The sequence below is a fragment of the Myxocyprinus asiaticus genome, chromosome 17 (genome assembly GCF_019703515.2).
Source record: "Myxocyprinus asiaticus isolate MX2 ecotype Aquarium Trade chromosome 17, UBuf_Myxa_2, whole genome shotgun sequence".
Taxonomy (NCBI): Eukaryota; Metazoa; Chordata; class Actinopteri; order Cypriniformes; family Catostomidae; genus Myxocyprinus; species Myxocyprinus asiaticus.
In genome coordinates, this window is record NC_059360.1 from 32,639,230 (window position 1) to 32,655,879 (window position 16,650).

At 39.2% G+C, this 16,650-nt stretch overlaps 1 protein-coding gene across 1 annotated transcript in view; it reads left to right on the plus strand.

Annotated features, from left to right (window-relative positions):
* The window catches only part of LOC127455552 (protein FAM98A-like), a 29,228-nt gene extending 14,210 nt beyond the window's left edge, over positions 1-15,018 (plus strand). The window contains exon 8 of the mRNA XM_051723546.1: positions 11,440-15,018. Coding sequence (XP_051579506.1) covers positions 11,440-12,081 — 642 coding nt within the window. The 3' untranslated portion in view covers positions 12,082-15,018. The remainder of the gene's footprint in view (positions 1-11,439) is intronic.
* Positions 15,019-16,650: the final 1,632 nt, after the last annotated feature.

Below are 16,650 nucleotides of genomic sequence, written 5' to 3' on the forward strand. Positions count from 1 at the left end.
GGCTAGGTGTTCGAAACGTCAAAGATAACTCTCAATGTCCTCCCCCTGCTGAAAGGTATGTATCCTTGGCGGTTCACTCATTAGCCTTGGCTGGCTTGGAGCTTGACTTTCTGGGGTGTCTGTGCGGCGAGCGGGTGCAGTTCTAGAAGCAGCCGGTGTCAGGAGATCCATCCGCAAGCTTTCGACATCTCTAGGGGTCTCAGCAGGTCTAACAGACTGCAGAATCACCTCTCGTAGCCCCCGGAGTTCTAGACGATGTTGCTCCTCCCGATGCTGCTGTGCATCAAGGAACTGACGCATCAGGCTCAGCAATCCCTCGTTGGATGTTGAACCCATCGCGTCGGCTTTAATCTGCGGTGTGTGGGACTCTGAAGTTCTAGGAAATGCCTCCGCCCCCTCTTCATCCTCTGATCCTCCCCTGCGACCGCTTTCACCTGTAAGCGTAATCCACCTTGGGTTCTTTTGCATTTCTGCGCCTTCTTGCGGGTAGCCATCCCAACGCTGCCACCAGATGTCACAAAGCAACCCCTGGATATCTGCTCAGGATAGCATGAGGGTTCGTTTGTGAGAAGAAAAAAAAAGATGGCTCTACCCACAACAGCACTGTCGTGCAAGGTGTAATTTATTCACAGCACCGAAGATATATACAAAAGTCCATGAGTGATGGTGTGAAGATATATACAGTGTTAACTTCAAAACCCAAAAATACAAAGTGTCAAAGAAACAACAAACTGGAAAATAAAGATGAAAAAAAAAAACCTATATATACAAAAATATACACAAAGTGTATCTTCAATATACTCGCTTCGGTAGATTGCTCACGGCACCATAATTGCACACTCGCATTTGACTTGGTTAACAAAGAAAAAAAAACATTTGAGTCTGGCCTCCCCTTTTATAGGCCAGACTCCGCCCTTTCTATGGACGTATCATCAATATTCCATCAAACTTCACCTATATACAATAGACATAGGCTTAAACACAAATCCTCATATAAACATAATAAAACACAAAACAAAAACACAATAACACACGACTGACACTTTCTTCCTTATTTGTCAGTCCCCCCTACAAACAACACAAATGGTTTTGCCGGACTTCAAGCGTAGTGCGCCGGCGCCAACAGTGACGTCATAAGAGTGCGCCGCTCAATCGATTAGTTTTGCCGGCGCCACCAGCCAGTCCGACTACACTAAAACACTTGTGACACACGACAAACAAATCACAGAATACACGACATAAACGTGACAAAATGAGTGTGGTGTACTATGTATGATCAGGATATGACTGCAGCAGGGGATTGTAGTTTGTGAAACTATCCATGGGCTATCGGGGCTGCGTGTGCACCCGCTCCGCCGATAACCAAACGGAGAGGAGGGGAAATCAATGTGTGAGTATGTGGGTGTGGTAAGTATGTGTGCGCGTGCGCTGTACCCAGCGGGGATATCTACTTCATCACACCATGGTAACGCACTCAATCCATGTGATAAGATGTGCAGGTTGGTGGTCTCAGACACGGAGGCAACTGAGATTCGTCCTCCGCCACCTGGATCAAGGCAAGTCACTACACTACCACGAGGACTTGGAGCGCATTGGGAATTGGGCATTCCAAATTGGGGAGAAAATTTGTGCAAATTCCATGCACTCTGTGTCTTTAAATTGCATATAATATTTTTTATACTACGGGTCTGTTGAATGTTTGATTCTGATTGGTTCATGGACGTTCTAAGTGTGCAATTATTTTTCAGGGAAATGCACTGCTATAAAGTAGTTCTAGGTCTTGTCCGCATAACAGTTCCATATCACTTCGCCAAATTATCAGTTATTTCAAAGAGGCCTACAGGCTACCACAACAAAATAACAAATTAAAACAAAGTCATTGGTTAAAGTAAATCGGTTAAGAACGTCAAAACAATGTCTAAATATCCTACATTTATTAAAATTTTGGTTAAAAAGAGCCCTCGCACTCCCTCGTCTCCCCCGCACTTACACACGCTCACACACACACACACACACACACACACACACACAAAACCTTTTTACTCCTGTGCAGCGCATCCTCCGTTGTTAGTTCTAACGTGACATTTTCAAACTAGCAACAAAGACTTGAGCTGTATCGAAGCTAGATACACTTGATAAATGCAACAGTTTCTATATGATCTGAAATATCTTTGGGAAACACCCTCGTCCACACACACACTATACACCTAACGCACACACTTAAGGCCCAAACATACTCGTGAGAGTACACACTCCTGCACAGGCCCGGTTCCAGATCAAAATTACTGAGGGTGCTTCTGAAAATAGTGGGGGTGCTCTGTATAAAGTGGAGATGTGTCATAATTACAGATATTTTAACCGATTAAATCACGTTTAAATGCTACTTAAACAACGTAAAGAAAAGTTTGTTTTTTTAATGTACAAAACATTTATTGCTTCTGGGGTTTTTTTTTCTCCATAATCCGACGCTGAAAATGACAGCAAAATTCTGCGCCTGCAGATTAGGACATACTGATTTGCAAAATCATACACATTTATACGTTTTGATGGAGCATTTTGTGCATTCACAAAATGCTCCAAGGATTTTTGTGTTTTTGCTAGTATTCAAGAAAATCTGCTTGCCAATTTACAGTATTAGTCTTACATATTCAATTGAGCAGGGGTGTGCAATTATTTTGGTACTAGGGCCACATCAGCCATTAAGTAGAACATGGAACAGAGAAGATAAAAAGTTCTGCATACTTTTATCTTTTAAGCCCAGACATGTACTCAATGAATGATGCACAATTTTTTGAAGTGTATTCTGAAGGGACCATTCTGCGATTGCTTTAAGTTTTGCTGCAATACTTTCTATGATGTGTTAGTAAAACTGAATAAAGGCTGAATACAATTATTAATTGATTATTTTACCATACTTCAATGCAATGGTCATTTAGTATTCAATTGAACACTCAATATCAGGAGTCTGGTTTAAAAGTAAAATAAAATATTCGGGAAAGAGATTCTAAAAGCTCATTTTAATGTTGACCGCAAAGTGGACCCGTTTAATTGTTTTATTCTCAAAACAATATCAACCTGTTTACATGCTAATGGGTCATGATGTGGCTCTCGTCAATGTTTGGCACCCCATTCAGCACACACTGAATAAAACAAGCTGCATGACACTGATAAATGACTATTGAGTAACATTCACATACATGTGTGAGGGACTTCAGCATTTTAAAAATAACACAAAGAATAAATATATTCCTTTCTCACTAAGTTTTACTCGTGTGTCCCCTCCGTGCACTATTGAGCGCTAAGTTGTTGTTTGTTTGTTTTTTGCGGAGAGAAAGCGCGTGTACTCGCATGCACGGTTGCCAGATTGCATAAATTAAGTATAACAAGGCAAAATATTTCCAATTTGTGCAAGTATATATCTCTGATTGGGGTGTTGCATATATTATCTGGCAACTCTGAGCATATTAAAATCTTGTCCAAAAGCCAGATAAATGAAAGATCTAATTAAAAATGTTCAAGATAAATCGACCTGCGGGCAGTAGTTTGCGCTGGTCTGCAATTGAGGGTGCTCTAAATTTCGTTTGAGGGTGCTTAGCAACTCAGGTTTACAACGGGAATATGGTGACACGCATCTTGGCGATTTTGAAGCAATGTTACTACTGACGAGAGCTGTAACAAAAAAGGTAATCCCAGAAGTGAGATACAGTTGCAATCAAAATTATTCAACCCCCCCCTGACCAGCAATACATTCTGGTGTTGTGAATTAAAACAAATCAACTAAAACCTCAGTAAACAGTCAAAGTAAGTTTTTAATACACATTTGAGTGATTTTGAGAACAAAGAGTTGATAGACACCTCTCTATTAGAATTTTACACATTTCTCATGAGCAAAAGCTTCCAGCTCATTGACATTCTTTGGTTTCTGTGCTGCCACTGCTTCCTTGAAATCCCAACAAAGGTTTGCAATGGGATTTTAATGATGGACTGAAAGGGCCATTTAAGGACATTCCACGACCTATCCCTGAACCAGATTTTGGACAACTTTAATGTATCCTTGGTGTTATTGTCTTGCTGGAAAGTCCAGTGATCACCGAGCTTCAATTTACACACTGAAGGCATCACATTTTTCAAGCCAAAATGGCCTGATACCTGAAAGAATCCATGGTGTCAGTCACATAGTCAGGATAGCTGTTTCCTGCAGCTGCAAAACACCCCCATAACAGGACTGACCCACCTCCATGCTTGACTGTGGGAATGCTGTCATTCTTGTCATCACCTTGTCATCTTACTCCAGACATACTGCTGATCCATGGGTCTAAATCTCATTTTCAGTTTAGTGTCATACGTCTATAAAACCTTCTTCCAGGACTCCACAGGTCTTTCCTAATTACTTGAAAATTCAAGTCAACATTTCCCTTGGTGAAGTTTTGCTTTCTTCCACACCCCAAGAAGGTTGCTATTGTACCACATTTAAAAAATGTATGAATGGTGCTGCCAACTTTGTCTATTGGAAATTGAAGTGCCTTGGAAATGTACTTTTAGCCATGACCTTTCTTGTGTAATGAAATCATCTCCTCTATTAGCTTTTGAGACATCTTATTTTTAATTGCATTTTTTGCATAGAAATACGTTTTTGCTTACAACGCTAAACTTAAATTTTAAAACTTAAATAAGTGCCATTGCAGATTGATGACTTAATTTTGCTTTAAAACAATTACTTGTGTAACCCTACATATTTAAGAAACAGCTACATGCAATAGGGGTTGAATAATTATGACATGGCTGTATTTTTAAAAAAATCCTTCTATTTACAAATATTAGGTTATATATTCACACTATGACTTTGAATGTGTCACTCAACTGATATAGATGTAAAGTTGAAAAATTCTGGGTCATCAGAAAAGCTTACTTTTTGTAAATCCTTACTGTCTTGGGGGGGTTGAATAATTTCAATTGCAACTGTGTCTAATTTTCTGAGTTTCTCTCTTTCCCTCAAATACAAACTCACACACATGCACTAACTCACACGTGCTAACTTTCTCACGCACACACACACACACACTAACTCCAGTAAGCAATCACACTTTAAATGATGTATGTAATTTGAAAGCGAAGAGCGTGAGATCTTGCTGACGAGACAGCTGTCATCACTGCCGCTATCGCCATTGAGAAAGAGATCCTTATGGATTTAAAAACAAAAGATGTTCTGCATGACCATGTGATTGCTTAATTTATTAAACAGGAAAGGAGGACTGATTTTTACATTAAGTAAATTGGTAAGTGCTTTTTGCATTGCTATAGCAACATCAGGAGTTTTCTAAGTGTAAATTAGGCTGCTGGAGCATTCAGTGTCGGATCAAGTTTTGAAAAGCAGTGCTGCGTTCCATTCAACTCGGAAAGTCGGATTTTACAACTTGCTACTAGGAAAAGTGCAATGGAATGCATCTTTAAATCAGAATTACAACTTGTAGGCTCATGCAGAAATTCTCAACTCCGATTTCGCCAAGATGCAGGGGCATGATGTCACATAAACATGTCGACACTCAGGGAGATACAAAGCAAGTCATAAACTTTCACTTTATTAAGTAATATCGATAAATGAGTTCGTTTCCACATTACATGATATTGAAGCTTGTTTAAACAACGCCTGCAGAAACAGGTGTATAAAACATTATAATCTCTTTTGATAATCGTACACCTGAAGCACAAATGCTCGTGCTGCAGCATTGTTTATCAGTTGGGTTGCTAGGAGACATCTCTAATGAGAGTCGAACCCCTGCTAAGCTAACGGGAGCGTTGCAGTTCCGAATATCGGGGAATGGAATGCATTTATGGTCCGAGATATCAAGTAGGAATATCCCACATCCAACTTGAATGGACCCCAGCATAACCGTGTACCCTGACGAAACACAATTTATTGCAAGCAACATTTAAATCGCAAATATTATTAGATTTTCCAGGTATTATAGACCTCCTTGGTAGATTAATATGAAAAATTATGATTTTTGAATGTCTGTTCGGGAGACATTCATTTCACAAAACAGTCATGCTGCAGTTAAAATTGGGCTTGCTTGAGCATTAAAGGAATAGTTCACCCAAAAATGAAAATTTGCTGATAATTTACTCGCCCTCAGGCCATACAAGATATATCTGAGTTTCTTTCATCAAAACAGAATTTAAGACTTTTAGGATTTCATTTCAGGCCTCCTCCTCTAAACAAAGCAAGTGAATGTACTCCATTTTTTGACGGTCCAAAATGCATATTTAGGGTGCATAATCCACACGACTCCAGTCGACAAATAAAGTTCTTCTGAACGCAAACAATTGATTATTTTGAGAAACAAAACAATACTTACATACTTTTTAACTACAAATGTTCACTTCTGTACATCTCTGTGACGTGCGCTCATGAGAGGGATGACGTAAGCTCGTTGGTAAGGTCACGTGTCACGTGGAGGAGTCAGGAAGCATGTGAAACTGTGTTTTCTTAATGGCATGAATCACACTGAAGGCCTAGACTCTAAATGCATGGCCCACCACTGTGTGTGTGTGTGTGTGTGTATGTATGTATGTATGTATGTATGTGTGTGTTCATATATATACAGTTGAAGTCAGAAGTTTACATACACTTAGGTTGAAATCATTAAAACAAATCTTTTAACCACTCCACAGATTTAATATTAGCAAACTATAGTTTTGGCAAGTCATTTAGGACATCTACTTTGTGCATGACCTGAGTAATTTTCCAACAATTGTTTACAGACAGATTGATTCACTTTGTGATAATTGACTATATCACAATTTAAGTGGGTCAGATGTTTACATACACTAAGTTAACTGTGCCTTTAAGCAGCTTGGAAAATTCCAGAAAATGATGTCAAGCCTTTAGATAATTAGCCAATTAGCTTCTGATAGGAGGTGTACTGAATTGGAGATGTATATGTGGATGTAATAATAAGGCCTACCTTCAAACTCGGTGCCTCTGTGCTTGACATCATGGGAAAATCAAAATAAATTACCCAAGACCTCAGAAAAATAATTTGTGGACCTCCACAAGTCTGGTTCATCCTTGGAAGCAATTTCCAAACACCTGAAGGTACCACGTTTATCTGGTATGGCGGCCGATATAGTTAATTTTTGAGCTGGAATGAAAACAGACCTTTTCTGTGTGGATTGTTCGCCGATTTTGCACCGATATGACTATGCAAAGGTACTCCGAAGGCTGCTTTCTTAAATATTTTTATCAAAGAATATTTGACATTTATTATTATACATTGATAACAAATTATAGAAATGAACACTGAGAAAATAAATAAATAAAAATACTAAAAATAGCTTAAAAAACATCAGTAATGTATATTCAGTATCAGTCAGTTGCTGACCATTTAAATAAAGAATAAATTCAAATAAAATAAATAGCTAAATAAACATCAGTACAGTTTAGTATCAGTCTGTTGCTGACCATTAAAATAAATGTATTCAAATAAAATAAATAGCTAAATAAACAATAGTACTGTTTAGTATTATGAAATGCTGACTATTTTAATACTGCCAGTCAATTATTGGCAGGTTGTAAAACAAGAAGCATTTACACCTGCCGAGACAAGAGATAAACGGCAGCAGCGGTGTTACAACATATTCTGTTATACAAGTTCAGGGGAAACTTTCAATGGTGGAAAACCATACTTGTAAATATTACAATTTATAAATGCAACGACTGGAATTGTTCGGTTGAAGGGGGTACCAAACTGTGAATCCTGAACAAAACAGTTTGGTGAATACATGTATACACATTAGCTTCTACTCAGTTGACAAACAATGAAAGTAGTTACTTGGTTGGCTAGTTAGCTATAAGCTCGTTGTCACGGAGTGTAAAAGATGGACCAGCATTGCATCTCACCAACTAGGTAACAGTGTAGCGTGAAATCAACACTCAACAGACAATATCCACCACCGCACCGTTGTCTGCTGAGCTGTAAAAAGATGCTCTGATGTTTACCTTTCAATCTGCTACATTACTGACTGCACTGACAAACTGTAGCTGGCTAACAGCAAACAGATATGAGTGACATGGTTGTCAGGGACAGGGTTAACGTTATATTAGTTATATTGAAAAGGGAAAATGATGGGGTCATTGTTTAATAACTTTCCAGTATGTATTTCACAAACTAGTTAGCAGCTTACCGAGAGGAGACCGCTCAACTCCGCACCACCTAACGATGTATCGGTCAGGCACTAGTACAGACAATAGTACGCAAGTATAAACACCATGGGACCACGCAGCCATCATACCGCTCAGGAAGGAGACGCATTCCGTCTCCTTGAGATGAACGTAGTTTGGAGAGAAAAGTGCAAATCAATCCCAGAACAACAGCAAAGGACCTTGTGAAGATGCTGGAGGTAACAGGTAGACGAGTATCTATATCCACAGTAAAACAAGTCCTATATAGACATAACCTGAAAGGCTGCTCAGCAAGTAAGAAGCCACTGCTCCAAAACTGCCATAGAAAAGCCAGACTACAGTTTGCAAGTGCAGATGGGGACAAAGATCTTACTTTTTGGAGAAATGTCCTCTGGTCTAATGAAACAAAAATTGAACTGTTTGGCCATAATGACCATTGTTATGTGTGGAGGAAAAAGGGTGAGGCTTGCAAGCTGAGGAACACCATCCCAACTGTGAAGCATGGGGGTGGCAGCATCATGTTGTGGGGGTGCTTTGCTGCAGGAGGGACTGGTGCACTTCACAAATAGATGGCGTCATGAGGAAGGAAAATGATGTGGATACATTGAAACAACATCTCAAGACATCAGCCAGAAAGTTGAAGCTCAATTGCAAATGGGTCTTCCAAATGGACAATGACCCCAAGCATACCTCCAAAGTTGTGGCAAAATGACTTAAGGACAACAAAGTCAAGGTATTGGAGTGGCCATCACAAAGCCCTGACCTCAATCCGATAGTAAATTTGTGGGCAGAACTGAAAGCGTGTGCAAGCATTCAAGGAGGCCTACAAACCTGACTCGGTAACACCAGTTCTATCTGGAGGAATGGGGCAAAATTCCCACAATTTATTGTGAGAAGCTCGTGGAAGGCTACCCACAAAAGTTTGACCCAATTTAAACAATTTAAGGCAATGCTACCAAATACTAACAAAGTGTATGTAAACTTCTGACCCACTGGGATTGTGATGAAATAAATAAAAGCTGAAATAAATCATTATCTCTACTATTACTCTGACATTTCACATTCCTAAAATAAAGTAGTGATCCTATCTGACCTAAGATGGGGAATGTTTTCCACAATAAAATGTCAGAAATTGTGAGTTTAAATTCATTTGGCTAAGGTGTATGTAAACTTCTGACTTCAACTGTATACTGTATTTATATATATATATATATATATATATATATATATATATATATATATATATATATATATATAATACGTTTATATGCATAATTTGTACTACTTGCAAATATTTACATTGATATGTAGAACAAGTACTGTCAGCGAGCAGCTCAGTGTGTTGGTTGAGCACTTAACGGGAGTGGAGTCTAATGGTTTCTTTACCGCATCTGGGTTTAGTGTGATTAGAATGTAGTTTATTTTTATTTTTTGACAATAAGGAACAGAAAGGGTATTAAAAGATGCATTATTCAGTTACAGATAAATTGCACAAATCTTGTCTTTGGATACTCATAGGGCTGTCACGATTATGAAATTTCGTTGCCTTTTAAAAAAAAAAAAAAAAAATTGCGATTATGACTATTAATTGTCTGTTTTAGGCCTTTCACGATACATTGGCATACAAATTGGCATTCTTCTTACGGTGTGTGTGTGTGTGTGCTTCATACACCTTAAGAAGTTATTTATTCACATTTAACTTGTAATCATATAATAAAATAGGGACTTATCATTTACTTTAAGACTTTCAAAATGTATGAATGACAAGAAAAATATTTTAAATAATAAATATTTCCAAAAACTTAAAATATCTGTCTCTCTTTTTGGTCAGCTTAAAGGTGCTGGAAGCGATATATATATATATATATATATATATATATATAAATATAAATTTTCATGTAAATGTATGCAAAACATGTCCTACTCCCTGTAAGATAATGAAATATGTGTCCTGAGATCTCTCACTGGACTCTGCTCTAGATTCTGTAAATGACAAACAAAAATGTGTACGCAGTCTCAGATGCTTTCTGCCTGTCAATCATTTTGCGTGTTCTCAGAGTAGGCTAAGGACCCTTTTCACGCGTCCGCATTCGCAAAGTGGAAGTCGCCATAGTTGGATAATTAAATTTTTGCTTAACCATTTGTTCCAGCAGCAAAATAAAATATCCATGATTACGCTTTCACAGCTTTGCAAAAGAAGATAAAAATATACAGCTCTGAGAGAAGAAGAGAGAAACAGGTCAATTTTTCTGTCACTCCCTCAGCAGCTGTGTTAGAAGCCTCATCACAGCTGTGGCAACTGATTTTTTTTAAACTTATTCCAGGGTAATATAATACAAAGTACAATGTTATAAATTGTAAAATTAAAAAAGTTTGCTACATTTACATTGTTAAAGAAGGCAGAAACGTGTCATAACAGGTCAGTGAAAATGGTCTATTCTATCAGTGAATTATTGAGGCTTAATGCCATTTTTATACCATGTTGCTCATAACAGTTGTCCGTTGAGGGCGCTATTTTGCTGCTCAAATTAAACGAGCCCTTTAAGACCTTTAAGATTGTGTTTCTTCATTCTATGAGAGACACAAAAGCACCGTTCATGGCATTTATATACTCACTTAAAATTTCCTTATTTGGACAGTAAAATGTGACGTGAATTTGAGGTGCAGAGTAATTGCGACAGGCGCTCAGCGAGTAAAGACGCTGACTGCAACCCTTGGAGTCGCGAGATCGAATCCAGGGCATGCAGAGTGGCTCCAGTCAGGCTTCCTAAGCAACCAAAATGCCCAGTTGCTAGGGTGGGTAGAGTCACGTAGGGTTAACCTGCTCGTGGTCGCCATACTGTGGTTCTCGCTCTCGGTGGGGCACGTGGTGAGTTGTCCGTGGAAAATAGCGTGAGCCTCCACACACGCTAGGTCTCCGCGGTAACGCACTCGAGCCACGTGATAAAATGCACGGATTGACCGTCTTAGATGCAGAGGCAACTGAGATTTGTCCACCACCACCCGGATTGAGGAGAGTCAATACACCACCATGAGGACCTAGAACGCATTGGGCATGCCAAATTGGGGAGAGAAAAAAAATTCAAATAAAGATCGCAAGTAATCTGAAAATCTATATTTTTACCCAGCCCTAGTTCTTTTTTTGAAAGTACCATTTGTATGACAAAACTGTGAATATGTATCTTTAACTTAAAAGTTAAAGTTAGCCATGACACTAGATTCAGTAAACACAGTCAAATTGTTTTTTTTTTTATTAGGTCTTGATGGGTCGTGTGCCTGATCGAGGAGGCAGACCAAATGAGATTGAACCCCCACCTCCAGAGATGCCCACGTGGCAGAAACGTCAAGATGTTCCACAAGGGGGCAGCGGAGGGCAGCACTACTCTGGTGGTAGTGGTGGGGGAAGAGGTGGAGGACGGGGTGGCTACGATCAGCAGCAGGGTAGCCGGGGAGGCTATGAGAGAGGTGGAGGGAGGGGTGGGAGAGGAGACCAACGTGGGGGTAAAGTTCAGGGGGGCTGGCAGGACAGCTCTGGTGGAGGCGTATACCAGGGTCATTACCAGGATGGCGGATATCGAGGAGGTGGAGGAAGTGGCGGCTACCACGGAGGACAACAGGGATTAGGATACCAAGGTGGTGGAGGGTATCAGGGTGGAGGTGGGGGTTACCAGAACGAAGGATATTATCAGGATGGAGGGCGACACCAGGAGAGAGGTGGCAGGGGGGGTCGTGGAGGTAGAGGGAGAGGGGGAGGAAGAGGAGGCGGGGAGGGAGGGGGATGGGGTGGAAGAGGGGGGCAGAATTTTAACCAAGGAGGGCAGTTTGAGCAGTTCTTTCAGCAAGGTGGGCAACAATATAACCAGGCGGGCTTTGGGCAAGGAAGACAATATACTAGTTAAAGACCGAGACGGTTACTGCCAGCTACGGGTTCGGAGAGGATGCACAATTCTCGAGGGCATGAGATGAGATGCAGGCCTTGAGATCCCTGATGAATGGACAGGCATGAAATCCCATATTCACCTGGTGCCTCTGGGGTCTGCTTTATTGAGATCTCCTCGCAATGAACATAATGTGCTTTTTTGCATGTGTAGAGTTGATGGTCTAAATGGTTACGTTTCCACCAGACCATTTAAATTCACTTATTTTGAAGTGTAAGATTGGGTTGCCAAATAACTCCCAGGGTGAACTTTGTGTTGCTGGGTTTGTGTTCCTCTTCCTCCATTTGGTATCTTACACTGATTCAGTCTACTGCCTGTTTGAAACTACCCCGACTCTGAATCTGACAATGCCTTATACTAGAGATTATAAAGAAGTTATTGAAAACTTTTTTTATTTTTATTTTTTCCTAGTTTTATTTATGGAAACTGTTCTTTATGACATCATTAATGTTATAGATTTTCATGTTCATTAGTTCTCTGTGTCCATCCTGTTATTTAAACGATCAGCACTTGAAGAATATTTTTTTTTTTGATTTTGCTGAATGTGTTTAAAAATGCCCATTATTACAGTTAAGCAGCTTGGGTGGTTTCACCAGTCTTGATTCTAACGTGTGAATGTTTATTTGCTAAAGTATGTAAACTCATACAGTATTTGACAGACATGAATTTTTTTTTTTTTTTTTGCTGTTTTGGGAAAGTGTGTAAAGATCACCTTTAATGGTTTTGGATGATCAAATAAACCAAATAGAAAAGTGTTCACAGTACTAGTGTTGAACATTACTATGATGTTATAATAACGTGCGTAATGCATGTGGAGTAGGCACTTAGGACAGCAGCGTTCTCTGGGGCGCTACGGGATCAGTGTTAGGAACGAACAGTAGCTTACCAAAAAGCCTTCTCTCTCTCTCTCTCTCAAATGTAAGAAGCTTTAATGGCATGATAAAATAGAAACTTACATTGCCAAAGCATAGTAACATTAAATACACATATATTTACACACATACTGTATACACTAAGTTAAAGAAAAAGATTAGGGAGATAAAAGGTACACAATTAACGATATACACACATTTCTGTATGAAAACGGCTTAAGGGCAAATTTCTTTTGTGATAAACTTGTGACAGTGTTTTTTTTTTTTTATTTTATTTTTTATTTTTTTAAGCATGACATGCACACAATTTTTATCGATAAACAGTCATTTGAATGGAAAGATTTTTTTATGCATTTTCACTTTGTCGATAATAAAACAGCGTGAAAAGTGGATGGAAACTAGGTTTATGCTGCCTTCAATCAAATGAAGGTATCTCAGTAGACAGGATGTGATGCAAACATTGGATTCGGACATGCCTTGATCCCTTCCAACTTCCATATACAGCCTCCGGAGGCAGCATTTTCCTGATTTCGGCTGCAGCCACTGTTTGCGGACATCATACAAATGAATGGTAGGAGCTGTACACTGGCAATTTACCCGTCACAAAATTATTCGTGTTTTCTCTTATAAAACTGCAATTTTAGTTAAGTAAACTCCAATTCATTAAGTTATTTATTTGTTATTAAATGGAGGGTTGAGACAAAATTATTTTTGTGATAATCAACATTATGCCACAAATGCTGTCGATTGAGCTGAACTTGTATTGAAACCAGAATATTCCTTTAATGTCACCCCATTCACATTATGCGCCAGAGAAACTAGTGCTCAGCTGTCTTGAAAATGTCTGAACTCCCAGTTTTGCGTATTCTATATAGATTTCTATGGTGTTGATATTAGTGTAATTTGCTAGCGAAGTGTATTTACAGATTATAGAGTTGTCAAAAGTTAGGAGTATTTTAAAGTGTTCAGGGGATGTCATAACAACTGGAAGCAGAGGGGGGAGATTTTAAACAGGAGAACTTCATTCATACACTGATCAACCACAACGTTAAAACCACCTGGCCGCAAAAACAGCTCCAACCCGCAATCAGAATAGATCTGAAATGCTATATTTCGCCACAATTGTGCAGAGCAGTTATCTGAGTTACCATAGACTTTGTCAGTTTGAACCAGTCTGGCCATTCTCTGTTGACCTCTCTCATCAACAAGGTGTTTCCATCTACAGAACTGCCACTCACTGGATGTTTTTTGTTTTTGCCACCATTCTGAGTAAATTCTAGAGACTGTTGTGCGTGAAAATCCCAGTAGATCAGCAGTTACAGAAATACTTAAACCAGCCCATCTGGCACCAACAATCATCCATGCAATTATCTAATCAGCCAATCGTGTGGTAGCAATGCAGTGTATAAAATCATGCAGATATGGGTCAGGAGATTCAGTTAATGTTCACATCAACCATCAGAATAGGGAAAAAATGTGATCTCAGTGATTTGGACCGTGGCATGATTGTTAGTGTCAGATGGGCTGGTTGGAGTATTTCTGTAACTGCACACAAAGTGCTGTGTGTCAAAGCTGTCTGAATGTGATTTGCCAGCTGGTCCGAGGTTCTCAGAAAATATTTACCATAAAACAGAAAAACGAACAGTGACCGTAAAACACCTCAATAGCATTTTCACGTAGTAAAGGGGTGGTGTAGACCCATACCATCAACTCTTGCTGAAAAATACTTTCTGTGTTCCCACACACAATCCTTTTTGATCGACTCTTCTCAGTAGCTTTAATGTAAATCGGAAGTTAAGAGACGGAGTGCTGAAAAGGGGCAGGGCTGAATAAGATGAACAGAGCTGTTCAGCCGTGACATCAATTTGTAGGCGAACCCAGAAGTCTAATTCACCATGGGTTCCCTCAGGATTTTCCTATGGGTTTTTATAATGGGGGTTTTCAACTTCTGAGTTAAATAAGGTCTGTGGTAGGGTGACCAGATGTCCCGGATTACACGGGACAGTCCCGATTTTAAGAGGTGTGTCCCGACAGTTCTCTAAAAAGTCAATTATGTCCCGGTTTCATCTGGTAGGCTCACAGGTTGTTCTTCATGAAATTAAATATCCTCATCGACATCAGCCACGTCTCTACATTAGTGGGCAAGTGGGGCTAAGCCCCACCAGAGGTGGCGCTGTTGTGCAAATTGCATGGCACCATCATAAATTTGTTTTAAGAAATAATATATTTTCCACAACTTAAAAGTGTTTTATGTCCATTACACAAGAAAAAAGTATATATTCTTTTGAGAAATTCTATTATTAAGGTATGTTGCATAAAAGCCATTTAATCATGCTCACTTGTTATGCGTGGGGCTAGCCCCTTCATCCTCGGTGTTAATCAACGGAGATCTGGAGAACATCATGCGCATGTGCAACAAGCATTCAACGATGGCCTGAGTGACTAGTTTTCCTTGGCTCAGGGGCAAATCAAAAGCGTTGACCATATTTATGTCAAGCTGCTGACATGAGCATCGGAAGTTACCACTTTTGACTGCAGATCTGCATAGTGAACTTCATTGGTAAGTTTTAAAAGCAATTTTTTTCTTATGTGCTGTTGGTTGGATTAGTTAAGCACCGTTCATCATTTCATTGAATTGTATGCCATTGCTTTGAGGTGTTGTGTTGCTGATGCATTGGTTTGTATTAGATATCAATTTTGATATCAATGATGTCATTTTGATTAGTTTTGTTATGCTGTTGAGTTGGTGCGATAATATGCACACCCTTTGACGATTTGCCTATTTGTGGTTTACTTTCACAGTCACTTGATCTTTTTGACATGGATGTGCACTTCTTAGTGGTGTTTTGTGCTGAGATTAAATTATTAAGGATGTTTGTGTGGCATCATGTTCAGAGGTTGCCAAAAAAATTCTTTATTCGTCACTCTCTGTAAAATTTCTGTCATGGTCTATTTTTATCAGTCATATCTGTTTTCATTTTATAAGTACTAGGACATTGATGTAGCATCTATTATAATGGCACATACATGACAGTAGATAGGCTTTTATGACAGATTTTTTGACTCCCCTTGTTTGAGTCTAGTGAAACCAATGAGTTCTAGTGTGAAACTTCTACCTGTCAATCAACCGCTGCACTAAAACTAGGTTTTTAAACTTTGCTGATTAAAGCGCATACACACATGCACAAGTTCACAGAACTTCATAGTCCCTGATGTGAACATAATGTGTAACATGAGAAGCACATCTGTGAAGCTCAGTTAACACAGTTACTCCACTAAAATAACAGCCAATTGTCCTCTAAACATGATGTTTGTGCTTATATTAAATGCATGCATAATTGGCTGAAATGATGCACTGCTTTTTTTGTTTTCTTTTTTGTTATGCACTGCAGTTTGCACTTTATTATCATACATCAACACACTTAAGTAATGATTGATGTATGCAGTCATGAAATCAGATACCCTCTACTCAAAATCTAAACATAAAAGAGACACACAATACCAGGTGTAAATGATGATGGTGCCAGTTAATACGCATCTAATACGCATATTAATACCAGGGAATAAACAGGGCACGTGCACAACGGGAATGTGAGGGACAAAGAGTGATGTCAAAACTGATGCACTAGGTTAAAATGTTTTTCTTGTTTCTTTTTTA